Source organism: Nanorana parkeri, unplaced genomic scaffold, assembly GCF_000935625.1.
Source record: "Nanorana parkeri isolate BGI_ZX_2015 unplaced genomic scaffold, ASM93562v1 scaffold1141, whole genome shotgun sequence".
NCBI classification, from domain to species: Eukaryota; Metazoa; Chordata; class Amphibia; order Anura; family Dicroglossidae; genus Nanorana; species Nanorana parkeri.
The window spans coordinates 174,252-200,509 of record NW_017307409.1 but is presented as its reverse complement, the minus strand read 5'-3'; the positions used below and the strand labels follow the sequence as shown (position 1 = coordinate 200,509).

At 44.2% G+C, this 26,258-nt stretch overlaps 1 protein-coding gene across 1 annotated transcript; it reads right to left on the bottom strand.

Moving 5' to 3' along the window:
* Nucleotides 1-411: 411 nt before the first annotated feature.
* Nucleotides 412-23,238, bottom strand: LOC108796620 (embryonic protein UVS.2-like). The gene is made up of 12 exons (XM_018568121.1): nt 23,158-23,238; nt 22,935-23,004; nt 18,418-18,552; nt 18,217-18,331; nt 16,883-17,064; nt 16,721-16,802; nt 16,495-16,622; nt 15,227-15,342; nt 14,057-14,282; nt 4,167-4,285; nt 2,226-2,433; nt 412-416 (listed from the first exon to the last, which is right to left on the bottom strand). Exons 1-12 carry the CDS (start codon nt 23,236-23,238, stop codon nt 412-414), a joined length of 1,467 nt encoding a protein of 488 aa, XP_018423623.1.
* Between the last annotated feature and the right edge of the window lie 3,020 nt (nt 23,239-26,258).

The window sequence follows — 26,258 nt, the reverse complement described above, 5'->3', positions numbered from 1 at the left end:
TTTTTAATAAAGAAAGATAAACATGAAAAATTAGACTGTCATATATAGTACAAAGAAATAACCAGCTGCACCCCCAAAGGGATAATTGGAAAGGGAAACAAAAAATAGTTATAAGAATTATTGCTATAAAATGAACGTAAACCAAACTGGATTATGAAGATGCCAAAATTAGTTTCCCCCACCTTTGGATATTCCTAACACACCCAATCAACATAATTCAAAAGGTAATTGTCAATAATTAGGAAAAAGCATCACTAAGGGGCAGATACATAAAGGGTTCACCAACGGTATACAGTGTTTATTACTACAAATGTGTGAACTCTTATATAGGTGCTCTATCAAATTCATATAGTGATGTCAGGTTACTTCCAGATCCAGTATATTTCCTCTGTGTGGTCTCTTGTTCTTCAATCAAACTGTAATCAAAGAGAAGTCAATGTCAGCAAATGTGAAATCCATATTGAAATAATACTTAGACCATTTTGTTCCACACGTTTGTTTTATAAATATTTATTAATTTTTCAAACATCAATACAATTTACACACATTTTACAAAGCTGACAAGCAATCAACATTAAAAACAAAACAAAACAAAACATTACCTTAAGTCCTTCTAACCTCCATATTATACCCATTGTCCATAACCCAATCTATATCTGCACAGGGCCAGCCTTCACAATTTCACCCTTTAACGTGAGTGTATCATATTTTATTCCACACGTTTTCACTCATCTATAACATAAAACTCAGAAATACATTTCCATGGATTTGTATATTCATTATCAATCGAGAACACTCTTTTATGTTTATCTACTAACAATATTAAAAGGTAAAATAACATTATTTGCACATTTTTTTCTCGCTTGTCGGTCTTTATTTTGATATGCCGTATTCTATATTACAGATTTGAATTCCATCTGTATAGCATGTCTGCTTACAGGGAAACTGTAGTGGAATTTGTTCAGTTGTATTTCCATTTTTTCTATATATATGTTTTTTTTTTATTTGTATACAATCCTTAGTTGACATATAAACATTTAACACCAGGTGCTTCTATTTTCTTTGTGTGCAATAAAGGGCATTCAGCTGTGCGTGTAATCTGAGATCCTGCTATTCAAGTCATGAGCTATCATAGACTGTAAAGTACCAAACTGGCTGCAAATGGAAAGTGTTACATCTTTATATGTAATATTTTATATTCATTTGGGTGAATGAAATAAAAAATACGTATTTGATTTTTTTTTGCTCCTGAATGTAATACATAAAAATAAGCTCAGTTAACCTTATAGACAATTGTTTTCAGTTATTCAGTCCTGGCCATATAGCTGACAGAGTAGATGTGAAGAACAACCACTATGTAGCAATACAAAGCAGGAAGTACAGCCTGCATATGTCATAAGAAAAAATGGTAGCCCTAGTGGCGTAACTATAGCCATAGTAGCCCAGGCGCCTGCTATGGGGCCTGGGGGTGGAAGGGGGCCCCATTAGGTTGTTAAGGCAAATTAAACATAGAATATGTAAAGAAAATAATATATAATAATAAAAACGGTATCAATAAGTGTTGGTGTTGAAGTCTACAGTGCAGTGATGAGAAATCTTTGGGATCTTGGCATTGTTATTCACAGCTCTAAGAGAGGTCTTTAGAGGGGCAACCAATCAAATTTTTGTTGTGGGGCCCTGTGATCTGTAGTTACGGCCCTGGGTTGCCCCATGTAAATAAAGTTACAAACCATTATTACAAACAAGGTTTTTAAAGCTGAACGCTCACTGATATGATTATAAATTCACACAGGGGTCTATGCTATGTTCTGGGATCCCTGCGGCAAGCAGGTAACGATTCTTGAAGCAGGAATCTCAGATGTGCCCCTTCAGGTGTGGCCGCTGTATCCATTCAAGTGAATGACAGGGTAACAGTGGGTACATCTGTCCATGGTAGCCTTTATGTTGTCGTACTTGGTACAATTACATGCGGTCTGGGCACATCCATCCTGCATCCAGGGACAATCATCTATTTTGAACGGCATGCAGACAGATGCGCCCGCTGTCACCCTGCTTATAACTTGAACTAGTGCAGAGGCTGCATCTAAATGGGCACACCTGGAATTCCTTCCATAGAGACTCCATAGGTTCTTGCATCAGGAATACCAGAATGCAGCCTTAGGCATGAATATTTGAGGTAACTTTGCTTTAAAACAAAAAGGAACTTCTATTATTCTGCTACTTACAGAAGGTGTAATAGGCCTGGAATCCCCTCGCCTGCCCCAAACGGTCACTATGGAATTTGAGAACCATAGAAGTGCCAGTGGAGGTTATTTCAGGATCAATGATATTGCTGCAGTATGTAGTAACGTTACCATCTACATTGACTTGTAGGTAGTCGTACCTACAGCGCCAGCTATACTCTACATGGAAGTCAGTTATGCTCAGAGCAATCTAAAAGAAAGAAATACAATTATAGTTCACATGACAATGATGTTTTCATGCAATAAGCAGACACGTCCTTTTTTTATTGCATTAACCTCTGAAAATCTGTACATCAGCAGCGAAGGGTCCCTGTAAGCAGACTCATTACATGTGTAAAGCCAACTGTCAGCTCCATCACTTCCAGGGACTCTGAAGCATGCATCCCCCCACCCTCACCTCCGCTCGAAACCCCTACCGTGTTCCCTAAGGACTCAGGACCGGCAGTGTGAGTGTTGGTGGAGACAGGGGGGATAGACCTGCGCACATCCATTCACTGCTTTCCTCCCTGCTGAATGAACGATGACGATGTTATTTCTGGTTTTTGAGCTGTCATTCCCCAGCTAGAGAGGCCGGGGAAGAAACTTATTTGTGCTTGGTCAGCTTCAATGGGTTATAAAGGTAACAATGTCTCCTTATAGCGAACCTATCACCACTAAAGTGCTATCATTTTAATGTGTAGACAAATTGCATCCGATGATAATCATTTATTCTGAACTGCACATGAGCCATCCATGTACGATTACATGCAGACAGCCATTTCAAACCATGGTGCCAAACGTGCTATTTAAGGCTGTACCCTGCATACATCTAGTGCTGAGAGATCTTCATCTAGTTACCTGAATCTGATTCTGTTTCTGCTATTCCGTTATTGTCCCGGCCTGAACCTTGACTCTGCTATATGTTGTCTGCCTCAGGGAATTATGGCTTATTGTCTGGCCTCTCTTCTGTCTGCTGATTTGGTACCGCTTTGCCTGCAAGTTGATGACCCGGCCTGTCCCTGACCTCACTTCTGCCTGCTGATTCTGTACCATGTTGTCTGCCTGTTACTGCCCCTGCTTGTTACTAGCTCTGATTCTGCCTGCTGCACCAGTGCAGTTCCAGCTGTTGTCAGCATCATCGTCCCCAGGTGACCGCATTTCTCTGCATCCCGTCGCCTGTATCATTCATTCTGGTGTCATTAGCAGTAACACCTTCTCGTGCCCCTCTTCCATATCTGTACCCGCTTTCTCACTGCCAGGGGTGTCTAAACAAGAGCAGCAGGAGAGGCTTCCCTCTTCATCTCAGGCTCCTACCGTGGTACGTGACACACAAAAATCCCCAGCCTCACATGATAGCCCCATGTGAATGAAGCCTTAGGATGACCAAAAAGTAAAGTCCTTTTTATATCTTAATGATCCACACTCTACAACTGGCAGACAAGGAACTGAACAATCTGAGCTCCACAAACATTAATGGCAGCTTTTTTCCCCATTCATTTGTCTAAAAAAGACTCAAGCAACAGATCTGCATTCTCCCTTCCTCTCCCCCTGTGGACCTGTTACTTTCAATCACTGATAGGGACATTGATGTCACAAATTCAAGAAAAGCCTCATAAACAGCTTACATAAGTTACACCATGGGTTTTAAGGCAATTCCAACCATTACCGCTAACAGTTCATGTCAACACCATGAATTGATCCAAAAAGTGTTAGTAGGTAGTCTTAGAGCAATCTATTTTAGATTCACCAACAGCCATGTGGTGTGACGGCTAAAACAATACATTCAGTTTCTAGCAGGTAGGCCCTCTACATAATTGTTGTTGGATTTAAAGGGCGTTGTACAATCAGAATGTAGTGTGTCTGGCCAGTGTTAAGGCTTTCTGCATATCTTTTAGAGAATTAGTGAAGATTAGGCAATGAGCACTTTAAGTTATCTTGTTTTACCCTATATCCAGCAGGAGCTGTGATGGTGTAGGTACAATCCAAGTTCGGACTGTAGAAATTTGGGTAGTTCGGAGATGTAAACTTTCTTTCGAAGGTAAAGAATGCTCCTCCACACTGAACTGTAAGAATATAAAAAGAGTCAGCACAGTAACCAAATATACAATAGTTTATAGCATCATTTAATGTTATATACAATCATGGCCAACAATATTGGCACCCCTGTATTTCTGTCAGATAATGCACCACTTTGCACAGAAAATTGTTGCACTTACAAATGTTTAGGCATTCTCATGTTTATTTATTTTGTTTGTATTGGTATGACACACAAAAGTTGAGAGAAAAAAGCCAAATCTGGCACATTCCACGCAACACTCCAAAAATGGACTGGAAAAATGTATTGGCACCCTCAATTAATATTTGGTAGCACAGCCCTCCGAAAAAATAACTGAAATCAGTGGGTTCCTGTAACCATCAATGAGCTTCTTACACCTCTCTACAGAAATTTTGGACCACTTTTCTTTCGCCAATTGCTCCAGTTCTCTCAGATTGGAAGGATTGCTTTCCCAACTGCTGTTTTGAGATCTCTCCACAGGTGCTCTATGGGATTTAGATCTGGACTCATTGTTGGCCAGTCCAGTACTCTACAGCGCTTTGTCTGAAACCATTTCCGAGTGCTTTTTGACATGTGCTTTGGGTCATTGTCCTGCTGTAAGACCCATGACCTCTGGCGGAGACCCAACTTTCTGACACTGGGCCCTACATTGCACCCCAGAATTCTTTGGTAGTCTTCAGATTTCATAATGACGTGCACACAGTCAAGACATCCAGTCCCTGAAGAAGCAAAGCAACCCCAAAATATCAGTGAAACTTAATCCTCATGTCCCATTGCACTCCTGATCGGAGAAAGCCCAATGCAGCCGGGTGGGTGCAGCAGTGACAACGATTGCCTCTGAGAAGTATAGATGAATAAGGTTAGTCACTCGCACTCCAAAGGTAGTAAAGTCAATAGTGTTTATTAACTATAATTATGCACATCTCCTAAGCAACGTTGCTTAGGAGATGTGCATAATTATAGTCAATAAACACTATTGACTTTACTACCTTTGGAGTGCGAGTAACTACCCTTATTCACCAAAACATAAGTTTACCTCCACTATGTTTGACTTTAGGGACTGTATCGTGTTCTTTAAAGGCCTCATTTCTTGTTCTAACAGTAGAATGATGGGCTTTACCAAAAATATATCATTTTGTTTCGTCTGTCCACAGCACATTCGCCCACAAGCTTTTTGGCTTCTTCAGGCAAACTCAAATCTGGCTTTTTTATGTTTCAGTGGGGTCCTCCTGGGTCTCCTACCATAGCGTCCCTTTTCGTTTCGATGGCGACGTATAGTGCATGCTAACACAGTTGTACCCTGTGCTTGAAGGTCAGCTTGAATTTGTCTAGAAGTTGATCGAGGGTTTTTATCCACCATTCGAACAATCCTTCATTGCAACCTTTGATCAATTGTTCTCTTTCTTCCACTTCCACGGAGATCAGCTACAGCGCCATGGGCTGTAAACTTCTTGACAATGTTGACAACAGTGAACACAGGAACATTAAGACTTGTAACCTTCAAAATGTCCATGCTTTTCCACAAAAACTTGTAATGTAATTGTTGCTTGCAATTTGGAGAAGGTGCCAATAATTGTGTCTAGTCCATTTTTGGAGTGTTGCGTGGAATGTGTCAGATTTGGTTTTTTTTCTCTACTTTTTTGTGTTATACCAATACAAACAAAAGAAATAAACATGACAATGCCTAAACATTTGTAATTGCAACACTTTTCTGCGCAAAGTGGTGCATTATCTGACAGAAATGCAGGGGTGCCAATATTTTTTACCATAACGGTATACATAACTCATAATCCCTTTCTGAGTTCTGGGTTGGTTTCAAGATAGGACCCCACTCCTCACCGCACATGAGAAAGCTAAGGCCTAGAGACTGGCCACTCAGGCACCAAATTCTGCATCAGGGTAGGAAGTGGAGAGAGTAATATGTTCTGCCATAACCTAAAGTATTTCACAGGTCACTCATGGGAAAACAGGCATGTGGTAGTGGTACATATGGCAGCAGGAACTAGAACATCTCAGGCACAGGGAAAACAGCAAAGGAGATTCATTTATATAGTATATTATGTAATAGGAGCCATAGAGGTAAGTATTAACACTCCTAAGACTGACTAACATAAACATTGTACAATGTACCAACAACTTTATAGTGCGAGGGCTTCCCTAATTGATTACAAAATTAAAGGACTGTTTAGGCAGGACCTCACATTACATCGTTTTCATATGTCTAAATAAGATTGTTTAATCAAATTGTAACACATGTGGACAGATGTCCCAGGTCTACTAAAGACATTTTGTGGAGTTTTTCAAAGGTTTTAAATAAAGGTAAGAGGACATCAAACTGTTGTGTCAATCTTTCTCTCTTTGGCTCTACAACTGTGATTCTTCATCATCTTTCTCTGAGCACTCTCTGTGCCTTTAAAATAAATCAGCATGGGGCGTGTCCTGGACATGGCGGAGTGAGGCAGCACTTCATGTGAGCTCCGTGCAGTATCCCCGGGACGGCGGAACAGATAACGATTTTCAGTGGATCTTACCCCATGTCAATTGCTGGACATATGCTCAACGCTGGCAGAGGTCACCGACAGATGGATCTCCTAGAACTATTCTCGCGGGCGGGAGGAGACAGCTCAGTGAGGCCGGAATCCAATATGGCGACCATGCGCTCGGCGGCCTCGAATGCATCTTCTTCCAAGAAGCTCCCTAAGTCGCTCCAGATGACGGCCCCCGCATCGGTTAGTCGCACAAGCCGCCACCCTCGCCCATCTGCACTCCGCTCCTACTCGATGAGGGGTCTCTCACGGGATCGGGTGTGTCCGGAGTAGGCCCCGTGTCGGACGGGGATAACGACTGGAGGGCCTTCCTGCCACAACTATCCACCAAGAGGGACTTAGATGGCATGGCCTCTAAGATTGTGGAGGCCCTCTGGCATGAACTCCAGGAGGTCAAACAGCAGCTCTCCACTCTTGATGGCCGGGTCGACTCGGTCGAAGTGGCAGCCAACTCCCTGCAAGGGCGTGTGGATGCCCTAGAGGCAGGTCAGGCCGCACACCAGCAGCATATCAACTCCATCTACCTACAAGTTGATGACAGCGAAAATAGAAATCGCCGAAACAACTTACGCCTTAAGGGGATACCCGAGGCAACGTCAGGAGTGGATCTGAGATCCTCTGTTGTGGCCATCCTCAATCACTATCTGGACAAGCCGCCCACCGCGGAGCTGGAGCTGGATCGCGTGCATAGGACGCAGGGGGCCCGTACACTGCCTTCGGGAGTCCCGAGAGATGTCCTCTGCAGGGTCCACTTTTATGCCATAAAGGAGGAGATTCTCCGTAGGGCCTGGAATAAGGGACCATTGGACTTCGATGGAGCAAGGGTCCAAATTATGCCGGATCTTTCCCGCCACACCCTGCGTATGCGCCGCACCCTGAGGCCTGTGCTGGAAGTGATCAGGGCAGCAGGGGCTACCTATCGCTGGGGCAATCCCTTTCATCTTATTGTTTCCCGGGAGAATCGGGTCTTTCACTTACATGAACCCGCGCAGTTGCCGGCCCTTTTCGCATTCCTGGAGTCAGAAGTAGTTCCTGTGCCGAACTGGTTGGATTTCTCGATGGATCGACCTGGACCGAGCCTGGCAACGCCTAGACCAGTGAGGGGATCGCGTTCCCGCCAGCGCTCCTACCTCCGGGGTACCCCGTCCAGCAGCAGAGACGCTAGGGAGCAGTGAGTATCCAGACCTGCCGGCCCTCCCTGATCCAAGTGTGGATGCCACATGACCACCCTGTGGCTTGACTCTATCTATGATTTTCCTCATATGGATCCCTTGGACAGACTCCTGTCCTGAAGGGACACGCAGGGCTCCGTTGTATCCTTGATCTTACTATGCCTTGGAGGGGGAGGAGGGTGAGGGTCAGCTATACACAAGGATATAGTGGACAGTGGACATCTTCCATGTCGGGTCCTCTCCAGGCCATCCGAGTTTTGCGTACCTGGTCCTGCTGAGTTGAAGTCATTTGTTATGCTTGTTATGTTTTCACTCTTAGAGCATGCCTCTCCTGGGCTGCGCGGGCTAGGCCCAGGTTGTGGCACCGGTCTGGGGTCAAGTAGCCTGCCGGAGATACCCTGGCTTGCGTGAGCGGCAACACAGAACTTCGGGGTAAGGCATGCCCACCCTCGGTCGGTCCTGCAGAGCTCGGGCCTGGCCAGCGGCTCCCAGGATAAGAAGTTAACGGCTGCTAGCCCTAAAATGTGTAAATGTCTTGCAGTCAAATGTGGTTCTTTTGGCCGTCCTGGCCATACCTAGCATGGCTCCGTTGTAAGTTTTTCTTGTTTAATAACCTTTGTTGATAAGTTTTGAGTTTTATAAGATTTATCTTATTGTTGCCTTACTGCTCTGCCAATTGTCAATACCTAGTGACACGCAGGTGCTACTAGGTCCCCCAATACAGGTGAAACTCGAATAATTAGAATATCGTGCAAAAGTAATGGCAGTAAGTGCTGCAAAAGGGGCCCAAACCAAGTACTGAGTACATATGCATGCTTGTACTTTTCAGAGGTCCAATATTGTTCTATGTACAATCCTTGTTTTATTGATTGCATGTAATAATCTAATTTTTTGAGGTTGTGGATTTGGGGTTCTTGGGGTTTTCATGAGCTGTAAGCCATAATCATCACAACATGTAATGAGTCTATCTCATATATTAGTTTCACCTTTTAAGTTGCATTAGTGAAATAAATGAACTTTGCACGATATTCTAATTATTCGAGTTCCACCTGTAGGTCATCTCCTACCCTCTGTGAGGGGGGAGGTGTGTCAAATCAAAGTCGACCCGTAGCTGGGTCTGATGGTTGGTATCACCCACAGGAATTGTTTCTCCCTGTTTCAAGGGTCTTTCCATAGTGCTCTCTCATATAGCCCCCCTTTTACATTCTTTCCCCACTGTCCCCCCTAGCCCCAACTTCTGGCCTTTACTGCCTCTCTCCCTATACATCTATTCCTCCCTACCCCTGTCCCCCCCCCCTTTTTTTCTTTCCCCCCTGACAGACATGGAGGATCCGGGGGGTTCGGCCCCAATGGGGAGCACGGATGAGGCAATTAGATTCACTTCGCTTAATGTCAGGGGCCTGAATGTACCCGATAAGCGTTCCCGACTCCTGGCGGATCTGAGACGATCCCGATCACAAGTGGTATTCCTGCAGGAGACCCATTTTAAAACCCAACAGGTCCCACGACTCCACAATAGGGACTACCCGGTGGCGTACCACTCCTCATCCCCTTTATCAAAATCCAAAGGGGTGAGCATTTTGGTGGCCCGGTCGCTACCATGGACTTTGATGGACCTCCGGCAGGACCCGGACAGTAGATTTATTCTTGCCAAGGGTCGGATAGGGGACACGGTAATTACCCTAGCCAATGTGTATCTTCCCAACTCGGACCAACTAACCTTCCTGAGACACCTGGTGTCCTTATTGCTGGACTTTTCAGAGGGTTCCCTGATTTTGGGGGAGACATGAACTTTGCCCAGGACCCACTAGTAGATGTTTCCAGGGGAGCATCACACTAGACATGTGCGATTCGTTTAGTTCCGAATCGAAATTCGGACGAATTTTCGTAAATTCGGACATTCGGATGTATCCGAATTCCGAATTACAGACATAACGAATGCAAACGAATTTCCATTTCCGAAATTCGGTAGCGTTCGCACGAATGTTCGTTTCGTTTTCTGTTCTTATTCGTTTCTTATTCGTTTCGTTCGTTGGAGCAAAGTGACATTAGAGAAGGAGAAAAATATTTTTTCCCCCTCAAATGTCACTTTTGCTGCAAACGAACGAAATGAATAAGAAACGAATAAGAAACGAATAAGAACAGAAAACGAAACGAACGTTCGTGCGAACGCTACCGAATTTCGTCCGAATCCGAATTCCGAATCCGAATTGACTTTCACACCCGAATCCTGAAAAACGAAATAACACAAATCCGAATTTAAAACGAAACGAAACGAATTTTTTGGCAGTGCACATGTCTACATCACACCTCTCCTATGCATACCTTAAGAAGCTGAAGGCGGAACTCCAGGGGCTACGCTTGGTAGATGCATGGCGGTTCCTACATCCAGAAGCTAGAGACTACACTTTCTTCTCCCAAGTACATCAGACATACTCCAGGATAGACATTTTCTTTGTGAGCCATCAGGCCCTACCGTCCCTGCGATCGGCCGCCATAGATACTATACTGTTGTCGGATCATGCCCCTATTCATATGGACATGGTCATAGGGCCCCAGCACTTCCCAATGTCATCCTGGCGCTTGAATGAATCTCTCATTCAGGACCCGGGGATCAAGGCAGAGGTGGAAGGAGCCATTAGATCCTACTTCATCTCCAACTCCGAATCAGGTCCCAGCCCTTCGATGGTATGGGAGGCCCACAAGTGTGTGGTAAGGGGGATTCTCATACATCATGGAGCTCGACGCAAGAGGGAAAGGGCTGAACAGATTTCTAACTTGACAGACCAAATCTACAGACTGGAGTCGTGTCACAAACGCTCCTTGGCACAGTCCTCCCAGTTAGCTCTCCAAAAAGCACGGAAAAAGCTGAACGCCCTGCTATACCAACGCACCAAACAACGCTTAGTGACATGTAAACGCACCTTCTACGAATACTCTAACAAACCGGGTAGACTCTTGGCGAGAGCTCTGGGGGGTACGCGGTCGAAAATGTATATCCCACACATTACATCCAGGTCAGGCACCAAATTGTCATTGTCGAGGGATGTGGCCTCCGAATTTGAGGATTTCTACGCCCACTTATACAACCTGAACCCCAGCCCGACCCAGTCAGACGTAGCGGGTCGCAGACCCTTAATAGAGAACTACCTGTCGCGATCGGGAATGCCTACCCTGACCTCGCAAGTTAGTGATCTCTTGGAGGCCCCATTATCAGTGGAAGAGTGGAATATTGCCATCAAACAGTCAAAGCCAAGGAGGGCTCCAGGTCCGGACGGGTTCACCCTGTTGTACTTTAGATCGTTTGGGCACCTACTCTCTGAAAATTTTTTGGAAGCTTATAATGCCCTCTCGCAAGGAGGTGCCCTACCGACTGACGCTCTTCGAGCGCACATCACAGTGATCCCGAAACCGGACAAGGACCCCTCCCTCTGTGCCAGCTACCGTCCAATAGCATTGTTGAACACAGATTTGAAAATTTACGCTAAAATGCTGGCAAATAGGCTTCTCCCTTATATACCCGACCTTGTACATTCCGACCAGGTCGGATTTGTGCCTGCCCGAGAGGCACGAGACAATATAGTCAGGGTTCTCAATGTGATTAATTCGGCCCGCAGCCGTTCGCGCCCTCTTATGCTCCTATCCATGGACGCCGAGAAGGCGTTCGATCGGGTTGATTGGAATTTCCTCGAGTCCACGCTCCAATATCTAGGGCTGGGGACACATATGCGCTCATGGATTATGGCCCTTTTACTCATCCCCAATGGCAGCTGTGAGAGTTAATGAAACTCAATCAGAGTACTTCTCCATCTCCAATGGTACCCGTCAGGGATGCCCCCTATCCCCGCTCATATTTATCCTCACGCTGGAACCCCTATTATGCACCATTAGGGCAGATGATTCCGTCGGGGGCCTACAGGTTCCCTCGGGGACACACAAATTGGCAGCCTACGCGGACGATCTGGTCTTCTTTATATCCCGTCCAATGTCCTCAGTCCCAGCCCTTACGAAGGCATTCGACACTTATGGAAAGCTCTCTAATTTTTTGGTTAATCAGGCCAAGTCGGAAGCTCTCAACATCACCTTACCCCCGATGGAACTAGACCGTGTGAGGTCCTCCTGCCAGTTCTGTTATTCACAGAAGAGTCTCAACCACCTGGGTGTACGTGTTACAGCGGACCCAGACCACTTATATGCTGAATATTATGCCCCTTTACTACACGCAATCAAACGTGACCTCTCGAACTGGCAGGACCTGACCCTGACATGGTTTGGTCGCTGCGCCTCCCTAAAGATGACAGTTTGACAGTTCTCCCCAGGATTCTGTACATACTTCAGGCGATACCGATTCATTTACCTCCCACTTTCTTCTCCCAACTGAGACGTATGTTTGTATCCTATGTCTGGGCTAGTCGGCGTCCGAGGTTGGCATATCGCCTCCTGGTACTACCTAAGGACCGGGGTGGAGTGGGCCTGCCGGACATTAAACTTTACTACAAGGCGTCCCACCTTGTCCGATTACTGGACTGGTGCCGCCATATAGATCAGAAACGATGGGTGGGGATGGAACTTTCAGAATCCAGACTGCCGCTCTCGGGGGCTGCGTGGCTCACTTCCCCTCTGCCGTCAGAGATCTCCTCACATCCCTTCATTGCGCCTACGCTGAGGGTGGCTAGGACGTCTCTCGATAATTCGGGAATTTCCCCCCACCCATCGCCCATGATACCGGTAATTGGGGACCCCGACTTCCCCCCAGGCCTGGAGAGCGGTCGCGTCCGCAGACTATTGAAGGTAGGTAAGTTCCGTCTTCTCGACTTTATATTGGACGGGACATGGATGTCTCTTGACTCCATACGACATCTGACCTGCCCAATGCTAGATGAGTGGAGTGCACGGCAGATCCGCCACTTTCTGATCTCTGTGCCCGGCCTGAGTCAGTTGACGCGTTGCCTCACGGATTTTGAGTCCATATGTCATCAAGGGGCCCCAATTCGCCATGCCCTTTCTCTGCTTTACAGACAACTCTGCTCGCCACCGCAGTCGTATTGCCCTCCATTCCTCGAGAAATGGGAGTCCGAGTTGGGAAGACCCTTTACTAAGCATCAAAGGGGTACAATATTGTCCTTGGCCCATAGATCCTCCATAGCATGCAAATTCCAGGAACAGGGATACAAGATTGTTTCCCGCTGGTATAGAGTCCCGTATATCCTAAACAAAATGAACAGCTCGATCCCCTCAACCTGTTGGAGATGTGAACAGGCTCAAGGTACCATGCTACATATATTCTGGCAGTTCTCCGGCCTTCGTTCATTTTGGACAGGGGTGAGGGAGACGATACACCGGCTGGTAATCGAGGCCCTACCAGATGACCCGGCGGTTTGTCTGTTACACATGACCCCTCTCACTGTTAAACGCTACAAAAAATCCCTGACAAAACATTTGTTAAATGCGGCTAGGTCATGTATACCTCTGATGTGGAGACAATCCAACCCTCCCACGTTGAGACTATGGTGGGGGCGGGCCGGGGGGCGGGCCGGGGGAGAGGAGTTCCCCTAAGCCCTGATAATGCCTCTAGATCCTATCCCCATCCCCTCCTTTTCCTTTTCTTCTTCCTTTCTGCCTGACCTCTATGTGATTTAGACCCTTCTGAAATTGTCCTGTCCAGGTGATGCCCCCTGAGGTGGGAACACACCCACTCTCTTACACCGGACGTGACTCTTGAAGCTCAACTTAGGACTAGAACTGACATACAGAGTGAGAGAGGTGGGCACGTCCCACACAATGATCAGTATGTATATGTCATTGTTAGCTTAGACAGCCGGTACTTTTCAGTCTCGAGGTCATGTTTAAAGCCTATATGTGAATATAATTATGCGGAGATGTAGCATTACTGCCAGTTGACATGTGATATAGATCTTTATATTGTCCTATGAGACCACTTAGTTCTAAAATGTTAGCATTTCTGTTGTAATACCTTTACAATGCTCTGTATTCATGTATCTGTCTGCTAATTGCAACAATAAACGCAGAATTATTTAAAAAAAAAAAAAATCAGCATACCTGTGTTATATGTAGCGTTGAAGCCGAGCCCGGCAACAGCTCCGTCACTGACGAACTCAACCAGCATATGGTTGCTGGAAGCGATGAGTTGAGGAATTATTTGATTGCCGCAGAATTTATCCCACAGCACAACAGAGTTTTTAGTGGGACCGTCATAGATTCTCATGTAGTCAGAGTTGCAGTCAAGACTGGACTGGAGATTAAAACCACTGAAAGTAAGTGAAGCCTAAAAGGTAACACAAAGAAAATGTTATCTACAGTAAGCCATTAGCTTCACATATTTCCAACTGCAAGCTGGGTTAGATTTAATATAGTGCAATACAGGACTGTATTAGTACTTAAATAACCCTTCAGAAATAGCCACATGATTATGGAGGATGCTCATTTCTGTTAAAAGATCTCACAGCTGTAGAGATTTTCTGGCTAAGATGTCCCTTCAAACATGTGTATGTTTTCCATCGACAACCTTTTTTATTTTTCCGTTGACAGAACTCTTCTCCTCCCTACTGACTTATTACTTGTCGCTTCACATGATATGCAATTGTTCCAAAAGACAAATACATTTAAACTGGACACATTTTGGGGCAGAAACCTTTCACCGAAGTCTTTAGTCAAAAAAGTCTTTGATTGGACCCTGTGTCAAAGGACAATGAAAACTAAAAATGAATCCATGTCCCATTGTGTTCCCTCTAACCCCCCAGTCCTACCATTCCTTCACTACCAGAGCCAGATGTAGGGCAAAAGTGATTTAGCATATCAGAGTTGCCAGAAAAGGCTCCTAGCAATGGAGTGATAATGGTAGCATAAGACTATAGAGTGGGCACCATTCCATAAAAAGGAACAGGTAGCAAAAAGTCCAGTGGGGCAATAGCAGTTTCAAATTACAATTAAAGAATGTAGACGTGTGAGGTCTAGGTGCTTCAAAGATAGACAAGAAAAAGCCACAACTGTGACAGATAAAAAAGAGGAAAGGGTACAATGACCTTATGTATAATCTTAGATGTATTTAGAGAAATAGAAAAAGACAATTTTGCAATCATAATTGGATTCATTTGATTTATTATCAATCTTGTGTCTGTCTACAAAACAAGGCACGTATGGTATTTAAGTTTCACAGGTAGACTGTTTCCACATTTGTGGTCAAATTGTTCATGTTTGCAGTTCCTTTACCTGCCCAGAAGGAGTCCTGATCAACCAAACCCAGTTAACATTATTAGGATAAGCAGAGGGATAGTTGGCAGAAGTGAAAACTCCTTTCTCTTTATCAAGCAAAGTAGCAAAGACAACTAAGAAGTGAGAACAAAAAAACATATAAATTGGAGTTAGTTAATGGAGAAAAAAAAGATGAATAATAATGAATAAATGCCGCTGCCTTTTATGATATCCATTGGGAACTTTTTATGGCTAAAAAAACACGGCAAAAGTCTGGAATTTTGAACTTAAAGCCAACGGAACAGTTTAAACTAAATACAGTTTAGGTGCATGAAATAAAAGGTTTTCTAAAGTCTTAAAGTTCATTTTCTTTAGAAAATCTGGGTAGAAAGGTTGTCCCCTGTCAGCATGCAGTAGAGATGGCCCCTTGCTCAATGTGTGGAAGCATTGGTCTCCCTGCAGAGGTCTGACCTGTCCCTGCTAAGTGCCAGCTAAAGCTCTCCAATTGGCTGAGAAGTGAGCTTAGCTGCTTGCAGAGCTATTGATCTCACTCAGCAGAAGGTGTGTTGGACCTCTGCAGAAAGACCACTGATTCCACAAAGAGAACAAAGGTCATTGTCTACAGCATGCTGGCAGGGGACAGACTGTTCCGCTTTCTAGATACCACAACCTGTAAGATTTTGCACACATTTTCTTATAATGCACCTGGTATGTATTTAGCTGATTTTATACTGACAGATCAATTGTGCTGTAATCAGCATCCTAGATATCCTCTTCCATCCTTGTCACAGCTCACAGAATCCACCTCTCCTAAACCAATACAGCCACCCGCATCCCAGAACCCATACATGATAAGTTGTGCCTCATTTCACATTTCCGGCTGGCCCTGGAACCCTCAGCTTTCAAAATTTTGGCTGAATAATTCTTGTTACTTTGGCCCTTGAAGTTAACCCCAAATGGCATCCAAACTAATATCTTGATTTATGTATTTGAGAGCAGTCTGGTTAGCTCATTGTTGTGTATTTTGTGGCTCGTGATAGAGCTCTATTCCTCTAAAATCTCTTGTAAAAGGCCTGAAAGTGCTTTCTGTACATGAAATAAGTTCATTCATTTCATTTTCAAATTCAAAGAAAATGAACATGGCAACTAATCTGATTCTGGTTCTTATTTTCCAACCTGGTCACAATCAGCAGTAGAAATCTTGGTTGGTATGGGCTCCATCTGCCTTCAAAATGTATCATTCCTAATGCGTCAAATAAATAAAATCGCAATCTACAAAAACTTACTGCATTGATAAACTTGGTTAATTTTAGCCACATCCAAGACACTCAGTCCATCTCTCTGCCCAATGGGCACAGTGTGATCAGGCTTGGGGACAATTGAGGGTTGATTTGATGTGTTGGAGAATGCATAGCTGTCAACAGGCAAATGGAGATTAGATCAACGTATGATCAATAAAACATTTTAGCATTTAACAACAATCTTCCAGCTAGCACAAAATTCATGACTTACGCATCATAATGCATCACTGAACCATAGTCATACCCAAGGACCATGTTTTTATTGTTCTGTTTATCAAAGTTGGCCCAGGATGCTGTAACAAGACAAAAGCAATGGTAATATCCTTCTTGTGAAAACATTGCTAAATTCTCCTTGTGTAAATGCTGCCATTACCTTCATAGATAAACTGGTACTTGATGTCAACATAATTGTCGCGATCCATCCTCACCTGTTCATGGGAGAAGCCCAGGGCATGGTTTAGTTCATGCTGTACAATCCCACTGATGACGCATTTAGGAATCAGGTAAAGCTGCTGGCCTCCGCCAATTCTTCCAAGATATGATAGACATCTAGAACTAGTAAACACGCAGTTCAAAACAATTTATCTTCAGTATTGTTTAAGAGTCAAAGACAAACAATTTCATAGAAATAATGAATTACTCTGATCTACAGGAAGAAAATGAAAAAAAGAAACAATGGCACAGTGGTGTAAGAACCGATGGGGCTACACTTCACAACATTCCCTCATTGTGCCTGTACACCACTCACATATAGCCAAGGGAACTACAAGTCCCGGCATGCCCTCATTGTCCCTGTACACCCCTTAAATATCACCCTGGGAACTAAAAGTCCCAGCGTGCTCTCATTGTCCCTGTACACCCCTACTCACACACACACATATCACCCAGAGAACGTCAAGTCCCAGCATGTCCTCATTGCTCCTGTACACACCACACATATCATTCAGGGAGCTACAAGCCCCTGCATGCCCTCCCTGTCCCTGTACACCCCCCACATATAACCAAGGGATTTGTAGTCCTCTATACCTCGTACTATTAGGCATTGCTGTATAATGTATTGCTGGGATTTGTAATCCTCTATAGCCAGTGCCATTTGGCATTGCTGTATAATGTATTGTATTGAATTATCCTTAGAACCAGATGGACAGGGTGGAAATATAATGGGGGTGGGAAACAAAATGTTGTTCTGCCTCGGGCGCCCGTAACTTTGGTTACACCACTGCATTGGCACTCGGTCCTAGATTGTGAAGAATAAAATAACAGCAAGATATTCAAAGTCAACTTGTCTAAACTATTATTACTCTAGACTGGGCGTCAAAGAGCTAACTAAATCATCACATTCAGGCTAAACAATAGCAAAAAGTAAAGAAAACACAGAAAATTGGAGTTTTAGTAAATATGCTTTTTTGATAGCAGAGTCAAGACAATGGGTAGGAGTCCCAGACACGTAATAGATTAGTAAATTGAGAAAACTGGTGAGATAAATACCCAGGTATTGTAGAGAGTGGGATTCCCATGTGAATAAAAAAGAACAAGTCTTTATTTTTATTCAATATTGTTATCATTATTATTATTATTATTACATGAGGAAATAAAATAGAGCAGCAGTCATGCACAGATAGGTGCACTAAAGTCTATGTTTTAGATGACCCCTACTGTATCACTTTATGCAGAGAGATATAATGGACAATAGACAAGACAACCTACCCAGATGAAATGATGTCGAGATAATCCCTTTCTCCTGTACGAGGCACAAATCTCAGACAAGTCAATGTCTCATACTCTTGCATGGCAGTCATAAATGTATTTATTTCAGCAAGAGCTGAAAATAGAGAACGGAGATTGGTTTTCTGCAAATAACAAATAGCAATGAATACTTAAATACAGGAGGATGAAGAGGGAACTCACTGTAGTTGACGGATAGGATGTAGGGAACATGGACTGTACCATTGGCATTTTTAGGCCAAACGCAAGTACTACAGTTTGAGGCACTGCGTCCAACCTTTAACAGAATATCATTTTCGTGTGTAGATAAGTTGCTATCTAAATATACAGAAAAATGGTTACAGTTAGTACACTTAAAAAATATATCCCATCTTAAAGCTGAACACCAGACTAACAGATACAATCACAGATGAAATACATATAATCCTGCCAATAGATTTGTATTTCTGTTCATCCAGTTTTGAGATTAACGCTGCTCTTCTCTATTTGGCAGGGCAAGAGACCTGGTTCTTCACTGCTGCAGTTACATAAATTCAAACAGAACAAATGCAGTTTTGCTGGATAAATAGCTAATAGAATTTTTTAAAATAAATAGACCCCTAAGTGTCTTGTGATTTACAACTTTATTCATTATCATTGCTCATACCCTTGGGGGACAGGTTTAGTGCCCTTATGATTTGGTAAATAATCCTATCATGCATGTGTGGATAATCCTGCTATAGGTCCCTTGAGGTACTTTTGAACCTTTACTCTTTTATGGCTACATGGACACATACAAAACACACATTAGGCACACCTAGTCTTAATTTACATCTAGCAAATGATTAAAACAAAAGAATGGAAGTGACTTAATTTTGTGTGAATAGTGAGACCATTCAAAACTTTTAATTATCCAGATTAGTAAAGGCGAGTGTATAAGTTATACCCCTGACCTGTGGAAAATCTAGTTGGGTGACTCCCTGAGCTCTGGTCTGGTTTTGTATCTCCCTGGAGGTCTTTGAGCCCTGGAAGGAGATGACTCTAAAGAGACTATCACCAGACCATTCATTCAATAATAAACATAGCAGATCATATGTGCATCTAACTTATGCTGGGTCAGCACAGACCCACAGAGACGCAGAGTAGTTAGACACCCCCAGGTAAAGAGAGGGCTAAGACAGGCAAGGAGGACGGCGGTTTTGCTAGGTAATTGACTTTTTCTGGAGTAGTCAGTTTTTCTGGGAAGTTCAAAGGCACATTGGAAGTGAAAAAAAGATATGAAATGGAAAAATGGCAAGTAAGCATTTCATTTTTTTTTTATGTTCTGTGCTTTTACCTTCAAGTGTTTAAGCTGATGGGTTTGGTAAGGCTCCTTTACCATAAGAGCAGTAAAAAGGTGTAAGTCTCCCTCAGGGGTTGTTTAAGCTGACTAGATACTAGATGCAATTCTAAAAACATTGTATGACAAATAGTGCCCAACGATAGTCCAGTAATTATCTGATTGCCTTTGGAAACCAGCTAACATGTTTTTTCTTCCAGAGTGAAATATTTTTTATAAAAGATTTTTGCCTTCCTCCAGATCTATTATGGGTCTAGGGTCATAGCGATACACTTTTGGATTAATTCCATTGATTTGGGTCTATTTTCTGCCTAACTATGTAAAGTACAAGTCACAGGCCCACCGAAACCCCTTGGAATTTTCAATGCATTGAAAACCTACATTGGAACAGCACAGGTCTGCTTCAAATCTATCAATATATGAACTCTAACAGGGTTATTCAGAAAAGGGTGAAGGGTTTGGAGAAGGCAGGAGAAGGGAACAATCTAGGACAACATAGCTGAACTGGAAAGTGAGCTGAATTGGAGAATTTTCCCAAATCAGCTTTTTAGTTCTAGATTGTTCACTTCTCCTGCCTTCTCCAAACCCTTCACCCTTTTGTGAATAACCCTGTAAGCGATTGGGTTCATTCAGATAATACAGAATTGTCTTCATATTCTTATCTGGCTGAGAATTTCTTTGGATTTCTTTGTTTGTAGATTTGTACCCATTTTCCAAAGTAGAAAGAAAAATAATTCTGTAGCTTCTGAAAGTCACAGCTGCTTAGATCTTTAAATATAACAATTTAGACCCAGTATGTGGAGCTAGGAGACCTGTTACTGAGCAATTTAGTTAATTTCCTAAACCAGAAAAGCAAATTCAAAGCCAATGTAGCAGTACAAACACTTAGGGGTCTATTTAGAACATTCCGTCCAGCCATGTGCAAGCTCCTGAGCTGCATGTAGTGGCAGCAATGCCATGCAAACAGCATTGGCTCAGCATATGGATGGGTGAAAGAGTTATAAATAAGCCCCGTATTGTCCTGAGAATATTGTAAAAGAGGACTACTGAACTGTAAAAAGAAGCCATGAAGGAAACTGGAAAAAGAAGCAGGATAATGGAAACAATAGAGAACAAAAAGATAGCAAAAATTAGAACTTTAGAAAGCTTACCAACTTTGTTCATTCCAGTGACAGGAGTCTGAAAGTTAAATATTTTGTATCAATATTTTATTTCAAATAAAAAAAACTAATAGCAGACAACAAGTGATAGTTCCACCCCATCTCCACCTGCCAGAGACCTCCATATCCCTTTATGGACTGACATCTTGGGCCTTATTGGTAATATTGCATTCTTGCCTTTTGTTAGTGGAACAGTTAGTTATCCCAACTACCCAACTACACTTCATTGTTCTGGAACAGCTTCCTGATGTTGACAATGATGGAACATGCTTATAGACTATAGCAGAAGCACACGTGGCAGAGTAACAACACAGGAGAACGGGGGCAAAGAAGTGTCTGAAGAAGGATCTTCATGTCAGGATCACAAGGTAGGATTTTACTATAAGCTTCAGTTTTTAAAAGGACTATTGTTGAAATGATGTTCAATGATATCAGTCATGTTAGAATGTACAGTATATGTGATTGTAGTAACTGGGCTTTCATGCACTTTGAAAAGAAACCTCCGTAAATTAAATAAAAAGAACCTCCGTAATGTAAAAAAAACAAACCATGTTATACTCTAATTAAAGAATTCTTTTAAAAATAATTAAATGTATTTAAAGTGCACATAGTCTAAGTTCCTACAGTCATATGAAAAAGTAAGTACATTTACCACATACAGTATGTGAACAGGCAAACATTAGATCCTTATTCTAATATTTCTTACAGATAAAGGTGATGTACTTGAATGTAAGCACAAGGAAGACATTTTTCCCTTTTAATTATTTATTCAACAAAAATACTAGACATGTGCGATTCGGTTCGTTCCGAAATTCGTTTTGGACGAATTTTCGGAAATTCGGAGATTCGGATGCATCCGAATTCCGAATTAAAGCTAAGCCGAATGCAAACGAATCCGAAATTCCCGATTTCCCGAAATTCGTTATTAAACGAATTTCGTTGCAGCAAAATGACATTAGGAAAAAAAATAAAATACAACAGTTACCTTCTCCTACAGTTCTATGGTTAAAGTACAGAAGCAATAGCGTAGCCGTACAGGGTAGGGGACAGGTTTGCCATTGTTACGGTCGCAGGTTCTAGTCCTGGGTAAGGTAGGGGATAAAGATTTTTTTTTCTTTACTTTTGAATTGACATTCTCCTATTGACCTAAATGTAATTTCTCATTTTGCTATTGGACGAATTCCGCAGCAAAATTAATTTTTTTTTTTTTTACAGTCTGTTGCCGAAATAAAAAAGTCCCGCCGCAGACGACCACCCGAATCCGAAAACTAGCCGCAAAAAAATGAGATTCTGTTTGAAAGTCAACAGATGGGCGGAGCGAGCCATGACGTCATGGCTCCCTCCGCCCATTTGACATACTCAGCTGTCAAATATATCAAATGCTTCTATGGCTAAAGTACAGAAGCTATAGTGTAGAGGTTAAAGCACAGGCTTGCCATTAATAAGGTTGCAGGATTTAGTCCAGGCCACAGCGTGTGAAGTTTTTTATTTTTCATAAACGAATTTCGGCAGCACTACCGCTAACTAATTTCGTCCGAAACTAATTTAATTTCGGACCCGAAAAACGAAACTAAACTAAACAAATTTTTTTTTTTCAAAACGAAACTAAACGAAACAAATTTTTTGCTGGTGCACATGTCTAAAAAAATACCAATAGATGTAATGATATGCTGTGGAAAAGTTAAGGACACCCTTGGCCTCAGAAGCTAGTATTGACCCCTAGCAGAAATTACATATTCTAGGCATATTGGATAACTGCACACCAGTCTCTGATATCACCATGGCAAACTTTGTGGACGCTCCTGCATGTAAAATGCATTCATCACAAGATTACTTGCACAAACTACCTGTTTTAAATCCCCCACAACATTTGAATAGAATTGAAATCAAGTCCTTGACTGGGTCAGTCCATTGCCCTCTATTTTCTCCTTTTAAGCCATTCCCAGTACCAATTGCTAGTGTTCTTCGGATCATTAGACTGTGGAAAGACTAATTTCCAGTTCAAATGTAACTTTGGACAGATGGCCTCACATTCTCATCAAGCTCACTTTGATACAATGCAAAATTCTTAGCTGCCTCAATGTGGGCAGCTGCCAAGAGCCCGAAGCAGCAAAGCAACCTCAAGTTATATTTCCACCACCATGATTTACAGTGGGTATGAGGTTCTTCTCCTGCATATGCCTGAGTTGCCCTCCTCACTCAGTAACTCAGAGAGACCATACCTGATGAGGATGAAGTAGCTGGATCAGAGATCTGCAGCAAGATGAGAAGATCTCTATTGTCAGAGTTGGCCTACAGGCAACCAGGCAGGAGCCTAATAGCACACAGCTTCTCCAAAAGACCCACGTTTTTTGGTTGCACAAAGAAGGTGTTCTTTGACCCTCAGACCATCATTATCCCTGGTTTTCATCTGTCCATTGTACTGTGCATGCCAATTCATCTTACCTCTTTTGATGGAGGCACGGGTAGACTGGTCACCAGCCCGGTAACACAGCCCAAAAGCAGAAGGAAGACCTTCTCATTCATCTTGTTCAGAATTCTCCTTTGCTGTAATGGGAAATATCTTCTCTCTGAAGCTTGTTGTGACACTCATCCTCTGGATCACCTTATATACAGGTACTAGAGAAGATTCGACCAATCATGAGGCAGAAAGGAAAATTTCAAGCATTACCTAGATTAATTGTGTATGGGAATTAGAAATGTATAATAATTTCATGTGTGACGCTATGTTCATTATATTATTATCTTAGTGATGTCCAGCTGTTCAACTTGTATGATTTTAAAGACAGACCCAGAGAGACTGAGCGGAGGGGCTACATGACTGGGGGGAGGAATAGTCCCGGGAGAAAGAGTTAATATAAAATGGGAATAGCTGCTCTTACCTGATTGGATGTGGGAGTCAGGTGTCCGGGAGGAGCTGCATGGGAAGGAACTGCAAGGGCTGAGCGACGTCCTCTTTCTGGAAATCGACAAAGGAAGCAAGTTGTTTGTTCTTCACCTTGCTGCACAAAAGAAAATACAATTTTGCCATGAGTGACCTGGAGTCCCTATAGGCGCAGGTCAGGGCGGCTGCTGTGCAGAAGGGGCACCAGTGGCTCCAAGAGCAGTTGGCTGATGTGTTAGGGGGTTCCAGGGAGGCTCCGTCAAGCCCCCCTGTCCAAAAATGTTCTTGGAGGTCTTGGCCTCCTGAGCACTTGAGTCCATTTAGTTCCCCCAGGGTCCAGCGTCGCTATGGGAGCCCCTCCAGGGACCCTCCAGCCCCTCACCCGCTGCCTACAGCCTCTGGGTCAGTGGTGAGGGCTGGGAGGAATCCCCGCAACCGACGGGACCCAAGGGAGGTGGGGTGTGCTTCTTCTCTACCCGCTTTCCCACCCTGCGTTTGCCTGGATCATGCAGCCTGGCGCGGGACCCATGCTGTTGCGAGTGGCCGGGAGATGGTGTCTCCCTCCGCTTTTCTTTCCCCCATCTGCCAGCTGATATGGCCTCCCCCTCCAGGGCTGCGGTGCCAGAGAGGGGTGCCTGTCGTGGACCGGGACCTGTAACAGGCGGCGCGGGAAGGGGGTACTCGTTCCCCCGCTGCTCCTGCTCTGCATGTGGACGTACTTACGGCCTCCCCCACCGCTGATGTACCTAGCGGAGGGAGGGCCCGCCGTGGAGCCGGAGCGGTGCCAGTCGTCGGCCGGGGTGTGTTCCTCTGCTGCCCCTTCTTTCCATGCTGCCATGCTGGATGCGGCCTCCCCCTCGGCCGAAGTGCAGAGCGGGGAGAGGGCACGTTGCGGGAGACATACTGCCAGGGCCGCCATCAGGGGGGTACCGCCGATACTCATTAGATGCAGCCCGGGCAGCCCCTTACATGAGTATCGGCTGCCGGTGACAAGCGAGGAGGCAGCCGGGCCCCCGCAGCGCAGGAGGAGGCCAGCCATAGCAGCGTCGGGCCCCAGCTTTACCTATACAGGCATTGGAGCAGGCTGGGGCCCCATCGCACCGAGATCAGCTTTTCATCTGATCTCTGACCGCCGGAAGTGACATCACGTCACTTCCGGCCAGTCCAGTGGCAGAGGAGGCCAGGTGAGCAGGTAAGAGGAGCTGGGAAGGAGCTGGCAAGGAGGGAGGGAGGGAGATGCAGCCCTGTCCAGCCCACCTGAGATCACTGCAGAGCCCACCATAGAGTATCAGATGGGCTGTGCAGCATCTATGGTGGGCTCTGCAGGATCACTCTCAGGTATGTGTGGAGTCTCAGGTGCGTCCTGCGTCTAGACCAGCACGTCACTAAGCCTTGCGTCCAGCGTGTCATTAAGCCCTGCGTCCAGCGCGTCATTAAGCCCTGCGTCCAGCGCATCATTAAGTCCTGCATCCAGCGCGTCACTAAGCCCTGCGTCCAGCGCGTCATTAAGCCCTGCATCTAGTGCATCACTAATCCCAGAGTCCAGCGGGTCACGAAACCCAGAGTCCGGGGGGTCACGAAGCCCTGTGTCCAGCTGGTCACGAGGCCCTGCGTCCAGCGGGTAATGTAATTGTGGGGAGGGACATTAGAGTGTAAGCTCCTCTGTACAGAGACTGATGTGACTGTGGGGGGGACATTAGAGTGTAAGCTCCTATGTACAGAGACTGATGTGACTGGGGCTGCAACAACGAATCGACTAAGTCGATTAAAGTCGATGATGTTGTCAACGTTTTCCATCATCGATTAGTCGGCTTTTGATTAGTTGCCCCTGTTTGCGGCTTCACGCCACACACCGCACCTCCTCCCCGTCTCTCCCAGCTCTGAGCTCTCTCCCGCCGCTGCCCGCTAAGATGATCACGTCGTTGCAGAGAGACTGCAGTGTGGGGGAACGGCAGCTGCCGACAGTCCCAAAGTCTCGGAAGAAAGTAAAGTTGCTTGAAGAGTGTGCAGGTAAGACTACCTGCACCCCCACATGCTGTATACATTTATTGCTGGGATTTGTTGTATTCCTCTATAGCTGATGGTATATTGCGCTGTATATGTACCATCAGCTACAGAGGACCACAAATCCCAGAAATACATTATACACTGTATGTATATTGTATTGCTGGGATTTGCAGTATCCCTCTATAGCTGGTGATAGTCTGCATTGCGCTGTATAATGTATTGCTGGGATTTGTAGTCCTCTATAGCCGGTGCCATTCTGCATTGATTGCTGTATAATTTAAATTTTACATTTCACTATATTGCACACCACACTTTTTTTTTTTTGCTTCCACCGCTCCAAGCTTGAGTGACAGAGACAGATGTGACTGGCTCAGTGTTCTCTGTTCGGTCTGACAATCTGAGAGTGGCAGCGGCTGGGAGGCGCAGCCACACCCCCTTAAAGGGACAGACTGTTCCTGGGGCTTCTTCTGTCGGAGTATCCCTCTGGTAAAAAAAAGACAGAAAATAGCACTGCGCTTCACAAACTCAAAAATATATTCCTAAAATGTGAGAAGAATTGTATAAATTGTGAAACTGTCACAGGGTGATAAAAAAAATTTGTATTATACACAACACCTGTGTTGCACATTCCCTTTGCTAATACTAGTTCAGTAAA

What these genes read in the sequence shown, in the direction of transcription:
- LOC108796620 (XM_018568121.1), bottom strand. Translation starts at nt 23,238, where the DNA reads ATGAATGAGAAGGTCTTCCTTCTGCTTTTGGGCTGTGTTACCGGGCTG. An exon ending in CTCGACATCATTTCATCTGG is followed by an intron (nt 17,065 to 18,216) that starts GTAGGTTGTCTT and finishes CGTGTTTACTAG; the next exon opens with TTCTAGATGTCTATCATATC. An exon ending in TCAGGACTCCTTCTGGGCAG is followed by an intron (nt 14,283 to 15,226) that starts GTAAAGGAACTG and finishes GTTACCTTTTAG; the next exon opens with GCTTCACTTACTTTCAGTGG.